This window comes from Eptatretus burgeri, chromosome 10, assembly GCF_056783735.1.
Source record: "Eptatretus burgeri isolate ZD-2024b chromosome 10, Ebu_testis_v1, whole genome shotgun sequence".
Taxonomy (NCBI): domain Eukaryota; kingdom Metazoa; phylum Chordata; class Myxini; order Myxiniformes; family Myxinidae; genus Eptatretus; species Eptatretus burgeri.
Window position 1 is genome coordinate 96,631,811 of NC_140970.1, and position 21,311 is coordinate 96,653,121.

General features: G+C 42.5%; 1 protein-coding gene across 1 annotated transcript in view; it reads right to left on the bottom strand.

Moving 5' to 3' along the window:
- The window catches only part of LOC147019201 (RNA helicase MOV-10-like), a 131,133-nt gene that overhangs the window by 81,429 nt on the left and 28,393 nt on the right, over positions 1-21,311 (bottom strand). The window contains exons 4-7 of the mRNA XM_085899523.1: positions 12,788-12,945; positions 11,969-12,201; positions 5,569-5,815; positions 5,351-5,476 (exon numbers count right to left, since the gene is read on the bottom strand). Coding sequence (XP_085755649.1) covers positions 5,351-5,476; positions 5,569-5,815; positions 11,969-12,201; positions 12,788-12,945 — 764 coding nt within the window. The remainder of the gene's footprint in view (positions 1-5,350; positions 5,477-5,568; positions 5,816-11,968; positions 12,202-12,787; positions 12,946-21,311) is intronic.

The window sequence follows — 21,311 nt, forward strand, 5'->3', positions numbered from 1 at the left end:
CTGTGGTCGGTATACCAAAAAAGATCAACAGCGAAGTATATCTACAGCAGTGAAAATGAAGGCCGCCTACTTTCACTACTTCGGGTGTAAGGTGGGGGACCAAGAACAGAGCTGGGCACCACACATCTGCTGCACAAGCTGTCACACAACCTTGACTCAGTGGTTGGTGGGCAAGCGCGCGAGCATGCCATTTGCGGTGCCCATGATATGGCGTGAGCCGCAGAATCATCATGATGATTGTTATTTCTGCTGCACAAGCATCGCCGGCTTCAACAAGAAGAATAAAGGTCACATCAAGTACGCTGACTGCGTCTCTGCTCGTAAACCTGTGCCTCATGATGACGAGAACCCCGTTCCAACACCTCCAGCTGATCAGAACATAGCTGTAAGCAGTGGTGAAGAGGATGGTGATGATGAACCTTTTGAACCCGACACTCAAGAATCACACCTTCTGAACCAGGGAGACTTAAATGATCTTGTAAGAGATCTCTCGCTGTCAAAGGCGAAGGCAGAGCTGCTTGGATCAAGGCTGCAGCAGTGGAATCTACTTGAACCTAACACCAAGATATCCTTGTTCAGAGCACGTCACAGAGACATGGCTGAGTTCTTTGAGATGGAAGACATGATGACATTCTGCAGTGACATCAATGGTCTGTTGAAAGAACTTGGGTGTGATCACGATCCTGCAGACTGGCGCCTCTTCATCGACTCGGGGAAGAACAGCTTGAAGGCTGTTTTGCTCCACAATGGCAACGAGAAACCATCAGTCCCACTGGCTCACGCGTTCGGCATGACAGAGACCTATGAGACTATGCGGCAGCTGCTTGATTCCATCAAGTACAATGACTTCAACTGGCACATCTGCGGAGACTTGAAAGTGGTGGCGCTGTTGTTAGGGCTGCAGTCAGGCTACACGAAATACATGTGCTTCCTTTGTCTCTGGGATAGCAGAGACGACAAGAATCACTGGACGAAGAAAGATTGGGAAGAGCGAAAAGAGCATGTACCTGGTCGACACAACGTGAAGCATGTCGCCCTTGTCGACCCAGCCAAGGTTTTCCTTCCACCACTCCACATAAAGCTCGGCTTGATGAAAAGTTTTGTACAGGCAATGGATCTGAATGGGCGTGGGTTTTTATACCTCAAGGAAAAGTTTGGCAACACCTTGTCGGAGGCCAAGATCAAGGCTGGTGTCTTTGTTGGACCGCAAATCCGACAGATTATGAAGGACGAAACTTTTCCGACAACTGTAAACCCCAAAGAGCTGGCAGCGTGGAGGAGCTTCAAAGCTGTGACGGACAACTTCTTGGGGAACGAGCGCGCGGACAACTATGAAGAAATAGTGCAGCAGCTGCTGGAGTCCTTCAGGAAACTTGGCTCCAGGATGTCCCTGAAAATCCATTTCCTACACCAGCACCTGAACTTCTTCCCTGACAACTTGGGAGCAGTCTCGGACGAGCACGGCGGGCGATTCCACCAAGAGATTTCACTCATGGAGACGCGTTACCAAGGGCGGCACAACCCGAACATTATGGGCAATTTCTGCTGGTTCCTGCATCGTGAAACTGACACAGAGCAGCACAAATGCAAAGCCAAATGCCTAAAGCATTTTTAATTACATTCTAGTGGAGTTTTTCTGTAATTTCTATAATTTTGAAGCATTCATGATGAAATAAATGAATAAATGAATTTTTGTAAATTTCATTGAAATCCTGACTTCTAGGCAATGGGAATATTTCTGTTACTGAAAATCCTGATGTGATACAGCAAAACGGTTATGATTTTTGAAATCAGCGTACCCAAATTAGTCTAAATCACTTTACACATCTCCAGTAAAAAAATTTTGTTGTTCAGTGTTTTCGGCATCGCTTCATTTCCCAATAATGCCTAAACGACACTATATATGAAGATAACCAGCTGTTGTGAAACGTATAAAAATATTATTATATCCTCTTTCAGTTGGCGACCTAATATTTGACCTCTGATGGCCTTGAGAGGTCAAAATGAGGTCATTTTAGTCGTAAAATCATTAAAAATTGTTTATGAAACTTATCTCGAGGCAACATGATGGATGCTGTGCATAAGAGGAAACGACCTTCTCCTGATTATAGTCAATGCATCATATGCCAGAAGTCTTTCTTTCTATCAAAGGTTGCCAGCTTGAAGTGGCAGATAGTGACAAAGTGCAGAGGAAAGTGATGATGAATCCACCACCACAGGCACTGATCCTGAAAAGAACATTATCTTATCCCATTCTGCTAAATAGTTACAGAATGATGTCAAGGACACTGCTGCAAAACTGAGAATCAGGAATCCAGAAGATGATGCGTCGCTGTTTATGCATGTCTCATATGACGCCGCATCTGAATATGTTCCTGTGTCACTACAATCATGTGGCCTGGATAGGGACGGATACAACTCCAGAGCTGAATCAGTCCGACCTAAAAGTGCAACTGACAATAGCATCCGCCAGAAAGATGGCCAGAGAAACATTGCTTCCATAGCACAGACGACTGAGGAGGACCAGGAACAGGATGAACTCTTGATGCCCACAAACGTTAAAGTTTGAACATTCACTCAATGGGCCATTGATAGCTTTGACTTCCATGAAGCTCACCAGTGTTAACGCAACTTGCCTGATGCCGCATCGTTTGGGAGAAAGCTCGTAGTGGGGCAATTGGTTTCCATCTGAAGGATAAAACACCCAGACCTTCAGTAGCCAAGCAAAAGCATGATTACCAGTGTGACAATAGCAAGTGCAAAAGGAATTGCTCTTGTGCTGCTGTTGGTGTGAGACGTGTCATCGCGTGTCAATGTTCAGCAAATCCAAACAAGTGTGCGCGTTTCATTGATCACGATGATGAAGATGAGTAAACTTGATACAAAGTACTGCTTGCACTGTTGAACTATTTTGAGGGTTTAAAATGTACTGTTCAACTGGATAATGCACTGTTCGACAACAAGCGATGTTACAAGCTTAAGTTTGCATTGGGTTCCTTCATATTTCACCCTGATGGCGAACCAGTCTTATGTTGTTTAAAACATGTATTCTTACTTTGTTATATTGTTACAGTTGTTACTTCGGTATCGATGTATGATAATTATATCAACTGTTGACAAAATGAACATTCACAAGGTAAACTAGAGGGGGAGCACTCGGGAGAGTGCAAAACCTCCGCCGCAAATACTGCTGTGTCACTCAAGTGAACCTTGTATCTTATTCATTAAATATGTCAACAGTGCTGACAGTTATAGTTCTTTTCTCCAACATTTTTTTTTGGGGGGGGGGGGTTGGAAATCACTTATAACATGTAAAAATGCAAAAAATAAAAATAAAAAAATCGAAATTTTGTTGAAAAAAAAGTTGCAAATTTTTTTTTTCTCGAACAATTTTTTTGGGGGGTTGGAAATCACTTAAAACATGTAGAAATGCAAAAAAATGTTTTTCTTTTTTTGGGGGGTAAATTTTTTTGGGGAGGGTTGGAAATCACTTAAAACATGTAAAAGTGCAAAAAAAAAAATTTTGCTCTATTTTTTTTTTGGGGTGGGGGGTAAAAAAAAATTTTTTGGGGGGGGTTGGAAATCACTTAAAACATGTAGAAATGCAAAAAAAAAAATTCTCAAACAATTTTTTTTCGGGGGGGGGGGACCAAGTCCAAAATTTAAGGCATGATCCTTAGACCATACCTCACCCCATCCCCCCCCCCACCAAGTTTCGTCAAAATCCGTCGAGGAGATTTTCCGTAATACTGTTCACAAACAAACAAACAAACAAACAAACAGAAAGGGGTGAAAACAGTAACCTCCATCCATCTTCGAAGATGGCAGAGGTTAAATATGGAACAATAAAATGAACTGATAATTTTAGTTTCATAAACAGATTTGGTGATTTTTGGAAACAAAACCATTTCCTCTTGCCCACATCATCCATCATGTAGCCTCAAGAGGTCATCTGAAAATATATGAAATAGACAACCATAAGCCATTCATACCAGCAGTTAATTTGGCGTACGTATATTAAAATGAAAATTTATTGTTCGACGAGATAATTGAAGTTTCACGAACAACTTCGATGAGTTAATAACTAAAATGACTTAATTTGACCTCTCAAGGTCATCAGAGGTCAAATATTAGGTCACCAACTGAAAGAGTATACAAGATTTCATATATACGTTTCACAACAGCTGGTTGCATTCATGCATTATGTCATTGTAGACATTATTTGGTAAACAATCGATGCTGAAAATCGCACCTATTTTATGATGGGGTACTGACCTTCAAACCCCTATTCAGGGAGCTGAGCAGGCATATTGATTCTGAATCTACAGGAATTAAATTAAAATAAAATTCAGACCTGCAAAGTATAGGAAGAGGTCCATCCCAAAATCCTGGGTCTGAAGCCCAGACTATACGGATGTATTACTTCCACAGCCATAATGACGAGAGGGATTCCATGAAAATGAAAGTTCTTGATATGTATATCCTCATATGAAATAGGTGTGATAAATTAACACCAGAGCGAAGTCGATGGCACGTCATCACAAATCCCCATGCTTCCCACCGAAAGCAAAGTTTAAAGATGACGTATTGTAAAGTTTCACCAGGAATGACTCAATATTTTGAACCAGAGGACAAAACCCCCCCAAAAAATCATTAAATATTTCACGTGTGCTCCAATGTTGATTGCACATACAAAGTTTCATTTAAAAAATGTTTTTAAAATGTGCCAGTGCTTGACCTTTTGACACCACCCCAGGGGGCAGGGCCAAAATGATACTGCTCCCGTGCCTTTGTGCCATATGGTGATCATAACTACCAAGTTTGGTGAATTTCTGGCAAACCGTTTAGGAGAGAGCATTCCAGACGGAAGGATGGACAGACGGACAGATCCGAATACAATATCTCACTGTATGCTTCCAAAAAAACAGTGGGGGTAATATCTACTCTACAATATGAGTTACACATATATATTTCTGAGCAATACGCATTTTGAAAGCTTCCTGTTTGAGGAAATTACAGACCAGGAAAGGTCGCAAAGAGAGTTTGTGGTCGAGCTTAATCTCACCACAAAGGCAGAAATTTGGTGACGTTAACAAAGTAAAGGCCTCCGGAGGTGCTGTATGTTAAGACCATTCATTTACAGCAAAATTCTCCTCTCGTAAAGATGATACTTTGAGATGCGACACCTCGGCATGATCATGAACCTTCCTGGAAGTTACAGTACAAATTCGCCAAGTAAGGAGCTGCCTTACTTGGCGTTATCACCAGTGTATTTGTATGTTACGCTACACTTTTATTGGCAAACATGGTCCCAAGGTTGTAGGAAAACATACCACTCAAGCTTGCTTACTGGATTCGAGAGGAGGTGCGTGTCATAACCTTACACCTCATCCTGCTGTTCTCTGCAAAGTCGATCACATGTGATGGGCAATGATAAGTGCCCAAAGGAATGAGTCTCTCCAGATTATGTTTCCCTCTGCACAACATCACCAAAATGGTTTTAGTTTTGAGCAAACCATGCATGGTAATAATGCATTAGTTCATTGGTTTACTCGAAATTATACTCACGGGAGGAGCTTTTGTCCATACAAAATCTCTTCGTTAACAGGTGGTTGCATGGTTCGGCATATGCGTGGATGGTAAGGGGTAGTCGGCGCCAGAAACTTTGTCAATTCAGACTCGGTAAATGCAGACAAAAAGCGCAGGATGTAAAATGGAGTCTCACTGTCCGTGCCAATCAGCTCGAGTGCGAGGGTCAATGGGAAGTATCCATTATGGTGGGTCAGACAGCGCACCTTAATCGAGTACGCAGCACCTGAGAGAGACAGCAAATAAGAAAAATAAAAACAAAAACGGACAATGAAATGGGGAGGAAGTTGTGAAAGAAAAAATAATTATATTCATGTATTCTCAATTAAATTCACTTGTTGCTGGTACTTTATAAATTTAATTTTTGTACTATAGTCAAATTGGCTGTCAGTAAGGTTACTCTTTTTCCCCAACAGTCGTTTGATTTGCATATTGAAAAATATCTTACTATGAAAAAAGGTCTCGCTCGCTGCATATAAACAGGCTGACTTGGTTGATAACACTGAAAACTTTTGCCATGTGCTTATCAGCTCATCCAGTAGTTGAATCGCCAAATGTCTCACCCTCCCATTTTTTGGATGTCAAATGAGTACAAGAGGGATCGTTTCGGGATTCTAGTTCGTGAAGTTAATTTGAATGCTTCAGTGAATCATTGAATGTTCTTCCTCCGTATATACGAAATGAAAGATTCTCTTTTCTATGCTGATCCATCGTGTGGAAAATCGAGTTCTTTTCCAACACAAAGTAAAAGGTATAGAATGGAAAGCAGATACCACAAACTACTTTGCAGTTTTATTAAAGGATAAACAGTCAGACATGCATTGTACTTATGGGTCCATATATTTATTATGTGCACAAATATGCCGTAAATTTGGACTCTCCTCCCCTCTCAACCCCAACACCTTGTACACTCCATACATACCCCTCATTCCCTCCCATAACTCTTACCCCCTACCACTCCTCACCGACTTGCCAACCATCCTTTCCAGACAAAAAGGACAGGATTTAAAATATTAATAAATATTGATTTTCACACTTTTTTAGTCGTCCCCCCTCCAGACCCCCAATCTCCATCACCCAGTGCATTAGCAACTCATCAAAAGTTTGATAAAAGGCACTAAAAGTACAAGAAGCAACATGAACACGAAACATTCCAACGATTAAATCTCGTCCAGTGTTTTATTAAATATGTATTTTTAACCATTCATTCTCAACAAAACCTGCTAAGTTGTGCTTTACAAGCATTTGTCATTGTATGAAGGACATCGAGGCATTTTGCTGTTTTATCGGTAAACAGATTTATCATTTCCAAATCAAGCAAAGGTGGTTTGTTCTCGATTGTAAAAAATAAAAATTAAAAAAAAAGTAAATAAAGCACTCATGGCAACTGGTATGGCCAGTTGTGATGTCATCGGCACCTCAATTTTATGACGACTTCTTGGAAATTATTTCACAAGGTGCACTTTGAATGTGATCAAAATAAAGACCAATTACGGCAACGTAGTCCCAAGAAGGAAGCCAGACATAGTACACACACACACACACACACACACACACACACACACACACACACACACACACACACACACACACACACACACACACACACACACACACACACACACACACAAACACACACACGCACACACGTAAGTAGGTCCACATCCTGATGTACTGGTAAGTACTTACAAAAGTTATTTAATTTGAAGTTATAACCTTAACTCATAAGCAAATGACTGATTTCCCGTCTGCCCGGATCATCAGCTAGACACTGTTTTTCATCGAGGTTTCGATTATTTCAGCCCAGAACCTCTCCAAATGGATCCACAACCCCGGTCGCAGGTCCACATCAGTAGATTACTCAACATCAATGGACCTGCAACCCAAAGTTGTGTCCAGACAGTCAGTCAACACAGCACAGCAATGCAATGTCCTTCAACAAACTTATTTAATTATTACTTTTATGTAAAGTATTACGACATATGACTAACTTTAATCACACAACACTTTATATGATAGTATATTAAGCGATAAACACTTGGAGTGTTTATCTTGGAGACATGTCCATTACACAGCACCTCCATCTCACCATGGACTCAAACTGTCAGCAAAATATTCAAACTGTCATTGACAACCGATTTTAACATGCTGCACTATATATATATATATATATATATATATATATATATATATATATATATATATATATATATATATATATATATATATATATATATATATATATATATATATATATACATATATACACATCTTAGCAACCACCAATAAATTATATTAATGTTTATTTATAATGTATTTTATAAATAATATTTATTCATTCTGTTTATGCAATTTTTTTTTTAATCTAAATACCTCCTATATATATGTATGTATGTATGTATGTATGTATGTATGTATGTATGTATGTAGCCTGGTGTTGGCTTAGTGGTGAGGGTGGCGGCTTGGGATCCGAGGGTCCTGAGTTCAAGCCCTGTTGATTGCTGAATTAACACCAGGAGGTTGACTCAGCCTGTCATCCTTTCGAGGTCGACAAAATGAGAACCAGTGTACTGGTCCCGGTGTATGCCCCGGTTAGAATAGGTGTACCATAAGAGGCGACCAGGGTTGGCGTCAGGAAGGGCATCCGGCCATAAAACATTGCCTCAAAAAAAAGCCCAACCCCTGCACAGCAGGGAAAAATGGCTGTAAAAACAGTCTATATATATATATATATATATATATATATATATATATATATATATATATATATATATATATATATATATATATATGTTTAATCAATGTTTTTAATTCAAGAATTTGCCTCACTAAAATAATTAATTCATTATTATTATATCAAATGCAATGCAACAGGAACTTGTTGATATGAAAACCAAATAAACTTAAATAAAAGGTGATGATAAAGCCCAAAGACATTTTCACAAGACCTGATCAAACAATCAGCCAAATATCCTCTGTTTAACATGATGGAAATAAACCACGTTCCACAAAATCATCCTTGACTGGACAAATTCTTGCAAATCCAAGTAGATGAGATGAAAAGACATTGGAACCCATTTTAATTGATACATTGCTACCTGGAAAGGTGTACAAGACGACCGGGAAACTGAAATCATAAACTTTATGATATACGTACACTTGTACTAAAACCATTCTGTTCAATTCCAACCAACACATCCAGATACGCAGCAACTGTACAATCATTACCACTCCTGTTTACAATCAGGCTATCGGGATAAATCTGGTTAAGCTGCCTATCAAAAATAATTATAGTTAATCATACAAATATAATCTATATAACGACATGTACGAGATAATTTTTTAGCTCTTCCGAATTTTTTTTTCTCCTTCATCAGTTTCTGCATAAATGAAAATTCACAGAAAATCCGCTAGTCGGGGACTGCAATTCCCACCCATGGGAATACCCTTAACCTGTTGAAACATTATCCCACAAAAAAGATACAAAAGTATAAAATAAAATAAAATTAACAGAATCATTAAACTTTTGCTTATCAAAACAATGAAAACTTGAGTATTTCTTTTGAGAAAAAAAATGTTCAATCAAATCTTACACATTAAAAACTAATTAAAGGAGTTAAAAACCTTGTCAATCACTTTGAAGAGTGAATCCCTCACTAGTACTCAATCCAAATTTTAATATAAAGTTGAAAAATCAAAAACTTCTACTGACTTGATATTGAGGCATCTAATCCTATCGAATAACTCTAAGGAAGAATTAATGCTCCAAAAAGTGTTAATACCAGAATTCTTCTCAATTGTGTAACAATATTTCCTGAACTGTTACCAAACAACGTGTAACCCTGAGTTAACGATAACCGATAACTGTTTGGTAGAACACTGCCTGGCACCCGTTATAAACCTATACTTGTACTGGTTCTTATGAAGCTTAATGACCCACAAAAGTCAAGGAATACAAAGATCTACCTCTTTACATTTAATACCGAAATTATTAACTTAAACTTCCTGATGCTCAGAGATAATATCTTGGAGCGACTTATGACAAGGAACATATGTGCTATTTCCCATATTAGTGAAACTAACCATATCAATGCCCAACTCTCTCAATAAAACTTTTTACAAACCACAACAAAATTATTAGCAGCCTTATCCACTTGAACTATTATGTAGCAATCATGGAGATCCCGAATGTCTTTACGAATACTCGGCTTGTTTAACACTGGTTTAGACCGACCCATGAAAGCAAGCCCCGACGACTAAAAAAAACTTAATCCTATTATCCAGGACTTTCTCAACTCTGTTAAACCATGCATTAAAACTGTTTACAGATAACTTAAACTTGGTGCACATTTTGATGACAAAATTAGAGACAGAATCCACAGTGAAGACCCAATACAGCTCCAAGGTTGAATTACTGATTACCTTCGCATTCTGCGAAAGGTTATGTATTGGTCGCTGTGTATATGTGTGTGTGTGTGTGTGTGTGTGTGTGTGTGTGTGTGTGTGTGTGTGTGTGTGTGTGTGTGTGTGTGTGTGTGTTTGTTTGTTATTCGCATAACTCAGAAAGTATTAAACCAAATCGCTTGAAATTTGGTGGGATGATGGGTTATTATCCAAGGAACATTTGATTAGATTTTGGGAGCGATCAGGTCAAAGGTCAAGGTCAAGGTCACGGAAAGGTCAAATTCGTATTTTTACCATAGCGCGGTCAATTTTGATCTAATTGGCATGCAACCGATGCCAAAATGTTCATAATTCATTGCCCAATCTTGTGATGGGCGACATGCCACAATTACGTCATTACCCTTGTTTTTAAAAGAAAATGTCCCAAATCCTGGCATTATAATCAGTACCAAAACATATGTTTGTGGGAGATGCCAATGCTTATTTATTTGTTTGTTATTCGCATAACTTAAAAAGTATTAAACCGAATTGCATGAAATTTGCTGGGATGATTGGTTATTAGCCAAGGACCATTTGATTAGATTTTGGGAGCAATCAGGTCAAAGGTCAAGGTCATGAAAAAGTCACCATATCATCTTTTTACCATATCGCGGTCAATTTTTATCCAATTTGCATGAAACTAATGCCAAAATGTTCAGAATTTAATGCCCAATCTTGTGATATGCAACTTGATACAATGACGTAATTGCCCTTATTCGCGGTTGGGGGTCAAAGGTCAGGGGGGTCACGACCTTGCAGATGTGCGTATTTTTATCATAACGCAGTCAATTCTTATCCGATTCGTATGAAATCAGCACCAAAATGCTCCTTGTTCTGTTCCCCACACTCTTATGCCAAGAACAAAACAGTAGCGGCGGCGAAGGTATATGCTCTCTACGAGTGCCCGTTCTAGTTCCCTATATTTAGCTCCCATTTTCATCAGATCCCTAATTTCACTATTACTAATTATATTCAAATCCCCAGAAAAATTACGTGTCCACAAGGACCATAAAAGGGGAAGATGAACATGCACAGTCAATTTCCAAAATGTCCTTTACTAAATCTATACTAAGAGTTTTAAGAAATTTATCATAATTGAATAAGGATTGTCCTATCCATCCATTAGGACCATACTCTGTGCAGAGCATTGGTGCTGCCTAAGCAGTCTCCTTCTCCTTGGCTATTGGGCACAATCCTGGATGGGTGACCACTCCAACACAGGATACCAGAAAGCTGGTACTCATTTTGCCAACCTTGAAAGGTTGACAGGCAGAGTCAACCCCACCTGGTATTAATCCAACAGCTGAGTGGGATTTGAACTCAGGATCCTTGGTTCCCAAGCCCACCACCCTAACCATTAAGCCAACACGAGGCATATTGTCCTATGGTCGAAGTAAAAGTGAAATAAACTTTAATTGGGATTCGCTCCCTAACTTTATCTGGTAATAAACTCTCCACACTAGTATCCCTAAAAATAGAATGAAGCCGAAGCCGATTTCCTTCTTGCTGGAAAAATCACAAATTAAGAACTCGCGGATCTGATCAACTTTGGGAGTCGACTTCTTTATCTTCGTCTTGTGGGTAAATTGAATTTAGTTCTACACGGGTAATCGACTCGAAGGAGGAACTGATGATAACATTACCCATAAGAATTCAATCTTTCAGGCTTTTGTCATCGTCATGCTTTTCGAAGAGTGATCAAAACTCCATTACAGCTCAAACATACATACTCTACCTTACACAAGAGGGTAAAGGGATTGCAGGTACAATGTGAAAGGTAATATAGACCACGTGATTAAAATGCACCATCTGGATGTAATAAAGAGATGCTAAGAGAATTGCTTTACACAATTTAAATTTTTTTTACACAATTATAAAATATCATAGTCAGAACAATTGGGAAAAACAGCATCAGCAGAAATGTACATCTTCTCACCAGGCTGGATGTCGAATGGTGCTTCTGGTGAAGCATTACTTTCAATCGTAAATACGTGCAGCAGGTTGGCTGCTTCCACACGCCTAAGTTGCACAGGACTCAGACCCTGGTTCCGCACAGAGAGGTTGGCCGTGCACTCCTGTCCCAGAGAGGTGGTCATCTGAATACGACCATTATTTTCTTCAGGTGTTGAGACGACGGTGATGTTGAGCTTGTTATCAACAAGCCACTCTCTGCCAATCACCACGAGCACAGAGCAGTGAACTCAAGATCAGTGTCAATGGAAACAAAAATTAAATAAAATACTACTACTACTACTACTACTACTATCACCACCACCACCCCCAGCACACAACAATGGATTCACAATCTGGAAATTTGTTCCATATCAAAACCATATTGATATTCCATATTGATGTACCCTATCAAAACAGCAGTTCACCACCATCTCATATCTCCCCCCATCCAAAACCTTGACCTTTTGTATCTCTGTTAATCCACCCCAAACCCACCTCCTTCAAATTCCCTGCTTTCTTTCGTGAAAGTCCCTGTAGTGGCCATCTTGTTTACCCCATTTACCCCCACCCCATCCCTCTCCCTTCCACAAATCTTGTGTTGTCGCTGTTACCACTGTTTTGTGCTTCCCTCTCCCACCCCTCTTGTCTCCTGCTTCCTTTGTTGTATGTTCTGTGTGTTAGCTCTTATACGAGCCTTGACAATGTATACCAAATTTTTTTTATGAACCCTGTGTATGTATATCGACATAACCATCAAGGAAAAAAATCCAATCATGAAGTCAAAGCACCCCAAATGCCACACCTGTGGTCACGTAGAAGTCGGTAGATCTCCTTCCAGCGTTCAGCAAAGTCCATGTCTGTTCGAAAATTCACACGAGTTGGTTCATTTCTTCTGCTTGTTGGAGGTTCGTACGTTTCATCAGCAGAGTTATCAAAATGGATGCCCATACGATCCATAATCTGTTTGAAGGTTAAGAAAAATGAGTGTGCCAACGTTGTTTCATAAAATCACAACTTAAAGTCAACTCAAAGTAAAATGGTCACTTAAAGGGACACGCCAGATTTTATGACCGAACGTAAACAGATTCACATCACATCCGTACCAAAGAGACAGAAGTATTTAAGAATGTGATGATTATAAATAAAATGGTCGTTCACAATGGGAACGAGAGCAAAGTCGATGGCACGCCATCGCAAAGCCTCACGCTTCTCACCGAAAGCAAAGTTGAAAGATGGCAAAAAGTTCCACCAGGAATAACCCAATATCAAATTTTGAGTTAAATATTTCTCCCTTTTGACCCCTGTGACCCGAAGGACTAAGTCCCCATCTGTGGCAAGAACCCAAGGGTCAAATCCAAATTTTGATCCTGCCCCGGGGGGCAGGGCCAAGCATGATACTGCTCTCGCACCTTCATGCCATGAGCTGATCATAACTACCAAGTTTGGAGAATTTCTGCACAACCGTTTAGGAGGAGATAGCGTGACAGACGGACAGACGGACAAACAGAGCCGATTACAACATCTCCCCGTTTTTTTTTTTTTTCAAAAACCTTGGGGATAATAAGGAAATGGTTTCCATGGAGATGTGTGGTCTTTGTTATATTTATACTGTTGAATAAACAAGGAATAAGTACAGTTACTCTTCCACATTATTTCTTAAACGTGCGTCATCGTTCATCAATGTTTACAGATGAACATGCAAATCAGATCAATTGATAACAATTATATCTGCCCCGGGGTCATCTTGGACCTGTCGAAGATCCCGGCAATGTCGGAGATTTCCTCTTCAAGCATCTGTAATTGGTGTTGCCAAAGTGCGAGTGAATAAAGACATTGTTTCTCACTCACAAAATAGTATTTGAACTTTAGTAAAATGCTGCAGTTGAGAGGATTCCCTTGTAAACGTGATTATCCACGTACTCGGTGACTTTTGTTTTCTGTAAAACATACATCTGCCTTCAATCGCTATTGATTTGTCATTTTTGTTTTTGATTAAAACTATGTAACGACCATGGAAATGTTGCATAAGTTCCAGGATGACTTAAGTATATCAATTAGTACATGGTTAAACATAACTTTAGATTTCTTATTTGGTTCACAAATTTAATGAATATAATACATGGCTTTTTGTGCAGACACATTGTGGGAGCTGCTGAGGTTCTGTGAGTTGTGCGAGTCAATGTAATGTTGTTGTTTATCGAAGTTGAGAACATGCCGAAGTAATGATTCACTCCCTTGATCTGTCTGTGTAATTGTCTGCAACTCCAAATCCTGGGGGAACCTCGAAGGGGCTGTTGTGCTCTTTTCTGATTGGCTGTATTTGGGGCTTTGTCTGCATTGTTTAGAATGTTCTCACTCCTTTCTCAGGAGCAGAAAGCAGTTATTTTGATTTCGAACTGTGGGAATAGTTACTCTTTCATAGATGAAAAGCTCTTTCTATCTTATCCTGCTTGTTCAATCATATCCTCCCCCCCTCCCATTCAACCCTGTTTCATGAATAAGGCTTGCATGAGTGTGATTTTTTTGAGAATTTCATTGTTATATTTTCACCCGTATGTGCACGTGCGTATTTGTATTCAAGATTCACTTTTGTATGCTGAACCGTACCATCTCTCAAAAATTCCCCCCTCACCTTTCTCCCACCTTTGATCCCCCTCACTCTTCCTTCTCTAAGTTGCCCCCCCTCTCATTCACCAACCTGCCTCCCTCCACTGCCCTCTCACTTCCATCAATTCACTCCACCTCCTCAAATCCTCAACTGCCTCCTTCCTTGTCTCTTGTCCCCCCTCTCCCCCAGCACCACAGAGCCCGTTCTCCTCCTCATTCGGCCCCTCCCCTCGCTATTCTGCAATACCCCACACTCTTTCAGCAACCCTCCTTACCTCCCCCCCTCGTCCCTTGTCCTACCCTCCCCCTCCCCCTCCACCTCCTGCACCCAAAGCCTCCTCCCCTACCTCTTCATTAAAAGTGTGGACCTCAAATATCCGGGGCCTTCGCTCAAACCTTTCAGATCTTTCCATGCAGGTTGCCACTGACAAACCAGACATTATCTGCCTAACAGAAACTTTCCTCTCCCAAGACGTGTCTGACTCCCAAGTATCTCTCCCTGGTTACTCCCTCTTACGGTATGACAGACCTGAGCCTCGTCCTGGTGGAGGTGTTGCTCTCTTCATCAAAGACTCTATTCCTCACTCTCCCTGCACTGCTCTCACTCCCCCACACCCCCAGGAATACCTCTGGCTTCGGCTTCCTCTCCACTCCCACCTCATGTTTATATGTGTACTGTACCGTCCACCGAACAGTGATGACTCCATCTACACCTCACTCTCCGAAAACATGGACCATCTTCTATCTTCTCATCCAAACTCTCTCTTCCTCTTATGTGGCGACTTCAATTGTCATCATGCCAGTTGGCTAGGTGTGGGTACCTCTCTCACCTGCCATGGCACCTCAGCAAAAGCTTTCTGTGACTCATTGGGACTGACTCAATCGGTCAACTTCCCGACCCGGATCTCAACCAATGGTACTCCATCTCTTCTGGATCTGATTTTGACAAATTTCCCTGACAATATCTGCTGCTCTTCCTTCGCTCCAATTGGTTCTTCTGACCACGTCCTTGTTAAAGTGGACATCTCTCTGGCTGTTATCAGAGAACCACCTCACCGCCGTCGAGTCTGGCATTTCACTCAAGCCGACTGGCAGGGTCTCCGAGCAGCCATCAAACTTACAGACTGGTCTCCTATCACTACTTTCTCAAACATCAACTCATCCTGGGAATTCTTTCAAAGAAACTTGCTCTCCCTCATGCACAGATTTATCCCCTCTCGTGTTCAGTTGTCTTACCCTTCCTCCCGCCCTTGGTTTACTGAAGCTTGTGGCGAGGCAGTTGTCCTGAAATAACTTGCCTTTGCCTCATGGAAAGCAAACCCAACTGAGGGCAATCTCAGTTCCTTCCACAAAGCTCAGAACAAGTGTGTAGCTACCCTCAGGAGAGCCAGAAAACAACATCTTTCTCATCTCAAGTTTGAACTCTCAAATCTCTCTCACTCCTCAAAATCCTGGTGGCGTTTAATCAAATCTGTTTCTGGTGTATGTTCCCCCTCCATCCCCTCCCTTACCTCAAATGGCCGCACTGCTGATTCCACACGTGATAAAGCTGAATGTCTAAACTCGGTGTTTGCAGCTAAATCTTGTGTCCCAAACCCATCACTATCTCTACCCACTTTACCCAGTCGCACCCAACTGTCCCTGGACTCTGTATCCTTTTCTCCTGACAAGGTGGAGAGCTTGCTTTCAAACCTCGAGTCAGATTCTGCAACCGGTCCAGACAGCATCAGCCCACGTGTCCTCAAAGCCTGCTCTTCTGCTCTTGCTCACCCTCTCTCTGTTCTATTCACCCTCTCATTTTCCCAAGGTCATCTGCCATCTGCTTGGAAATCTGCTAACATCACTGCCCTGCATAAAAAGGTGCAAAAACAGATCCCTGTAACTACAGACCAATCAGCCTTCTCCCAATCATCAGCAAGGTGATGGAATCCATCATCGCTTCAGATATGAAATCCTTCCTCTTCTCCAATGGCTTGATTTCCAATCATCAATTTGGTTTCAGACCAGGTCACTCTACCCTAGATATGCTGCTACTGCTCTCCCATCAATGGATGGAGGTCCTCAATGCCAGACAGGAAATCCGAGCCGTATCCCTGGACATATCACGTGCTTTTGACACAGTCTGGCACCCTGCCCTACTCACCAAACTCTCTTCCCATGGTATTCAAGGCCATCTCCACTCATGGCTCGCAGACTTCCTCTCCTGTCGCAGTCAACGTGTGGCCCTAAATGGAGTTCTTTCATCCCCTCTTCCTGTGCAGGCTGGAGTTCCTCAAGGTAGCGTTCTGGGCCCTGTTCTTTTTCTGGTTTTCATCAATGATCTCTCGGACTCTCTGGAAAATCCTCTATTTCTCTTTGCCGATGACTCCACCCTCTGCCGGACCATCTGTCATCCCTCAGACCGGCAAGCAGCAGCTTCTTCGCTCACTGCAGATCTGGATAAAATCACAAATTGGTCCAACACGTGGAACATGTCTTTCAATCCAGACAAATCTCACACTCTCACTATGTCTCTTCGAAAGGACCGTTTAGAAAACCCCCCCATCCATTTTCTCAACAATCCTCTGGAAGAAGTCTTTTCTTTCAAGCTTCTGGGTCTCACTATCTGCCATGACCTTTCCTGGGAAAGTCACATTTCCAACCTCGCCTCAAAAGCCAGTCGCCGACTGGGAATCCTCCGTCGTGCAAAGTCCTTCCTCGGCCCTCTTGAGCTCCTGACCACTTACAAAGCTTTTGTCCATAGCCTGATGGAGTACTGCTCTCCCCTCTGGGCTGGTGCTCCTGCCTCCCACCTTTCTCGGCTTCACGATGTCGAAACCAGGGCTTTTAAGATCATTGGCATCTCCCGCAATGAAGCTGAGTTTTTGGGCCTCTCACTCAATCACCGCAGGTTGGTCGGTGGTCTTTCTGTCTTCTACCGACTCCTCTCCAGCCTTGCCCCCCCTGCTCTCTCTGCGATTTGTCCCCACCACATTTCCACAGGGCGCTCAAGGTCCGCCAACAACCCCCTTCTGGTAAAACTACCAAAATCACGAATCACTGCTCATCTTCACTCTTTCATTCCTCTTTTTTCCCGCCTTTGGAATAAACTTCCTCACTCTATTCTTTCCCATTCTTCCCTCCAGGCTTTCAAAACAGCTGTTCACCACCACCTCTTATCTTCCCCCATCCAAATCCTCGATCTTTTCTGTCCCGATAATCCACCCAAGCCCACTTCCTTCAATTCCCCTGCTTTCCTTCCTGAAAGTCCCTGTAATGTCCATCTTCTCTTCGCCATGTTCCCCGTCCCATCCCCATCCCTCTCCCTTCCACAGTTCACCTAAGGTGTCTGTTCCCCACTGTTTTGTCCCTTCCACTCCCGCCCCTCTTGTCTCATGCCTCCTTGCTGTGAGTTGTGTGTTAGCTCTCATATGAGCCTCGACCAAGGTATACAAAAAAAAAAAAAAAAAAAAAACATTGTGGAAATTGAGTTCTTTTCCACCACAGACCCCATATCCCCCATACAAGATGACCAAGTTGTTTGCTTGGTGCAACAAATACCTGTAAAGATCTTCTGTTCAACCCACATATATATATATATATATATATATATATATATATATATATATATATATATATATATATATATATATATATACACACACACACACACACACACACACACACACACACACACACACACACACACACACACACACACACACACACACACACACACACACACACACACACACACGCACGTAAAGGGTCCATCTAAAAAGTAACGGGATTGAGCCTGCTGTGTGCTCCACTTCCACAACTTGAATGAACGGGTTGCGTCACAGTCTTTCACAACATTCCAACAATATATTGTTGCGAATTCGCGCCCGCCGGCGTGCGAACGGCCACGTAACTCGAATCGTGGCACGTTGCCCACCGGACGGACAATTCTGTCGTGACCCTCTCGGAACAACGCCGGGAGCTAGTCACGGGTGGGGGTTTAAACTCACCACGATCGTGCCAATTGCCCACCCGCACAGGATAGGGTTGCTCGCCAAATTCGATCGACCTAAGTACCTGTGCAAATGGTCGACCGGGCGATCGTACCACACCACAGGCCGACTCCGGACACGAACCGCTTAAGCAGTCCGTTCTGTGCTACAGTGATAACCGAGCGGTGTTATCGTCGGCCTTGACGGTTCCGATTAATTACCGGGATGTTGCAGCCACTACGAACCTCTTACGTGAAGCAGGATGGAGAGTCAAACAAAGGAAAGGACGCAGCGAAACGGGGAACAAGTTCACACAAGCATGTTTAATTCACACAGACGAGCACGGAAGGCATGTATTTACAGTCACAATAATCACAATGCACATATAAAGCGAAAGCCAGAGTAAAAACCGACTACGCGCACACACGGCAACACTTAAACAGTTCTACTTGTCGGACAGGCGCCAACCACAGTCATTCACACAGACTCAAAGAAAAGAAAGGACTTCCCTTGGTGCGGCTGTCGAGTCCTCCTCCCACGACCTCCACTCCGAGCTCCATCTCCTTCGCCGTCCTCCACTGCCGACTCGACCAGACTCGACGATGACACAGCTCAACCTCAACGAGCTCCTCGGACTCCATGAGTTCCACGAGCTCCACACCGACGCAGAGACACTCGACCACGACGACACAGCTCGGCGATGACCCAACAACGACTTCGGACGGAGGCGAGTTCCACGAGTCAGGGAGAGAGCCAGAGGAAGAGGGAGAGAACAGGATGAGGGAGAGAACGCAGGAAGGGGGAGAGAACGTGCCCCGCAAGTGTCCGACTTTTTTAGCGCGGGGCTCCGCCCTTCACTCCACCCCGTTTTCGGCTCCACCCTCCTTCAAGAGGGTTCTGGAAAAGGGGCGTTCCCTCAACCCGACCGCCTCATGCTGTCCATCCACCAATCGGCGGCGAGCTGCCCCTCCCCCTTCCCTCACACCAAGCGCGGGGAAGAATGGCGGGAAAAACCCACCAGCATCGTTGGTGGTTTTTGTTTGTTTGAAATAAAAGATAGGGAAAGAAAAACGACTAACTGGAGGATCGCAGCCTGAATGGATCACATGAATTCCCTCCATACAACGGGTTTGGGCTAACTACACATGTACCGATGGAGATATCTCACCTGAGGGCCCTTTATGGTGTAATGCGAATTTCCACAGCCGTAACAATATATATATATATATATATATATATATATATATATATATATATATATATATATATATATATATATATGATTGGTGACGGTTGACTGCGCTCATTGTGTTTTTTTTTTTTTTTACAGGTCGTGCTTTACACGTAATCGAGTCTGAGTTGTCACGTTATGAGCCGTGAGCAGAGATCCAATATGTTGTTTCTTGCCAAGGTTGGCAAAACACCATCCGAATCCTTCGCAATGATACAGCAAGTCGAGTGGAAGAAACGATGTTACGTACACGTGCATTTGAACAGCACAGGAGGTTGAAAGAGGGATGGGAGAAGGTTGAAGACGATCCATGGTCTGTAAGACCTTCAACGAGCAGAACGGTAGACAGCATTGAGTGTGTGAAGCAGATGGTGCACGCAGATCGTCGACTCACGGTGCGGATGATAGCTGAGGACCCTTCCATCAACAAGGACACTGTCTGGAGCATCATCACTGAAAATCTCGAACTGTGCAAGATGTGCGCAAAGATGGTCCCCAAGCTGTTGTCCGAGGACCAGAAACAGCAAAGAGTCACTGTCTGTCAAGACATCATCGAGCGCCTCGAGGACGATCCAGACCTGCTCGGGAGATTCATTACGAGCGATGAATCGTAGATATTCCAATACGATCCCGAAACCAAACGGCAGAGTCGTCAGTGGAAAAGTCTGGCATTACCAAGACCAAAGAAAGCAAGGATGTCGAAGTCGAAGGTCAAGGTGATGCTCATCACGTTTTTTGACATCAAGGGCATCGTCCACTTCAAGTTTCTACTACAGGGTCAAACAGTGAATCAATTCATGTACAAGGAGATCCTCCGGCACCTCATGAGATCAGTCTGGGACAAGAGGTGGGATCTGTGGGAGAACAAGCCTGGTTGCTCCACCATGACAACGCCCCTGCTCACAGTGCCCTGAGCATCTGACAGTTTCTGGTGGAGAGGAACGTGCCAACTCTGGAGCAACCCCCGTATTCACCAGACTTGGCCCCTTGTGATTTTTTTTCCGATTCCCCAAGCTCAAGAGAACCCGATTTCCTGATATGGAGGCCATCAAAAGGGCCGTGACGACAGAGCTCTGGAGGAAAGAAGAAGAAGGAAGAAGAAGAAGAAGGAAGAAGAAGAAGAAGAAGGAAGAAGAAGAAGAAGAAGGAAGAAGAAGAAGAAGGAAGAAGAAGAAGAAGGAAGAAGGAAGAAGAAGGAAGAAGAAGGAAGAAGAAGAAGAAGAAGGAAGAAGAAGAAGAAGGAAGAAGAAGAAGAAGAAGAAGAAGAAGAAGGAGAAGAAGAAGAAGAAGGAAGAAGAAGAAGAAGAAGAAGAAGAAGAAGAAGAAGAAGAAGAAGAAGAAGAAGAAGAAGAAGAAGAAGAAGAAGAAGAAGAAGAAGAAGAAGAAGAAGAAGAAGAAGAAGAAGAAGAAGAAGAAGAAGAAGAAGAAGAAGAAGAAGAAGAAGAAGAAGAAGAAGAAGAAGAAGAAGAAGAAGAAGAAGAAGAAGAAGAAGAAGAAGAAGAAGAAGAAGAAGAAGA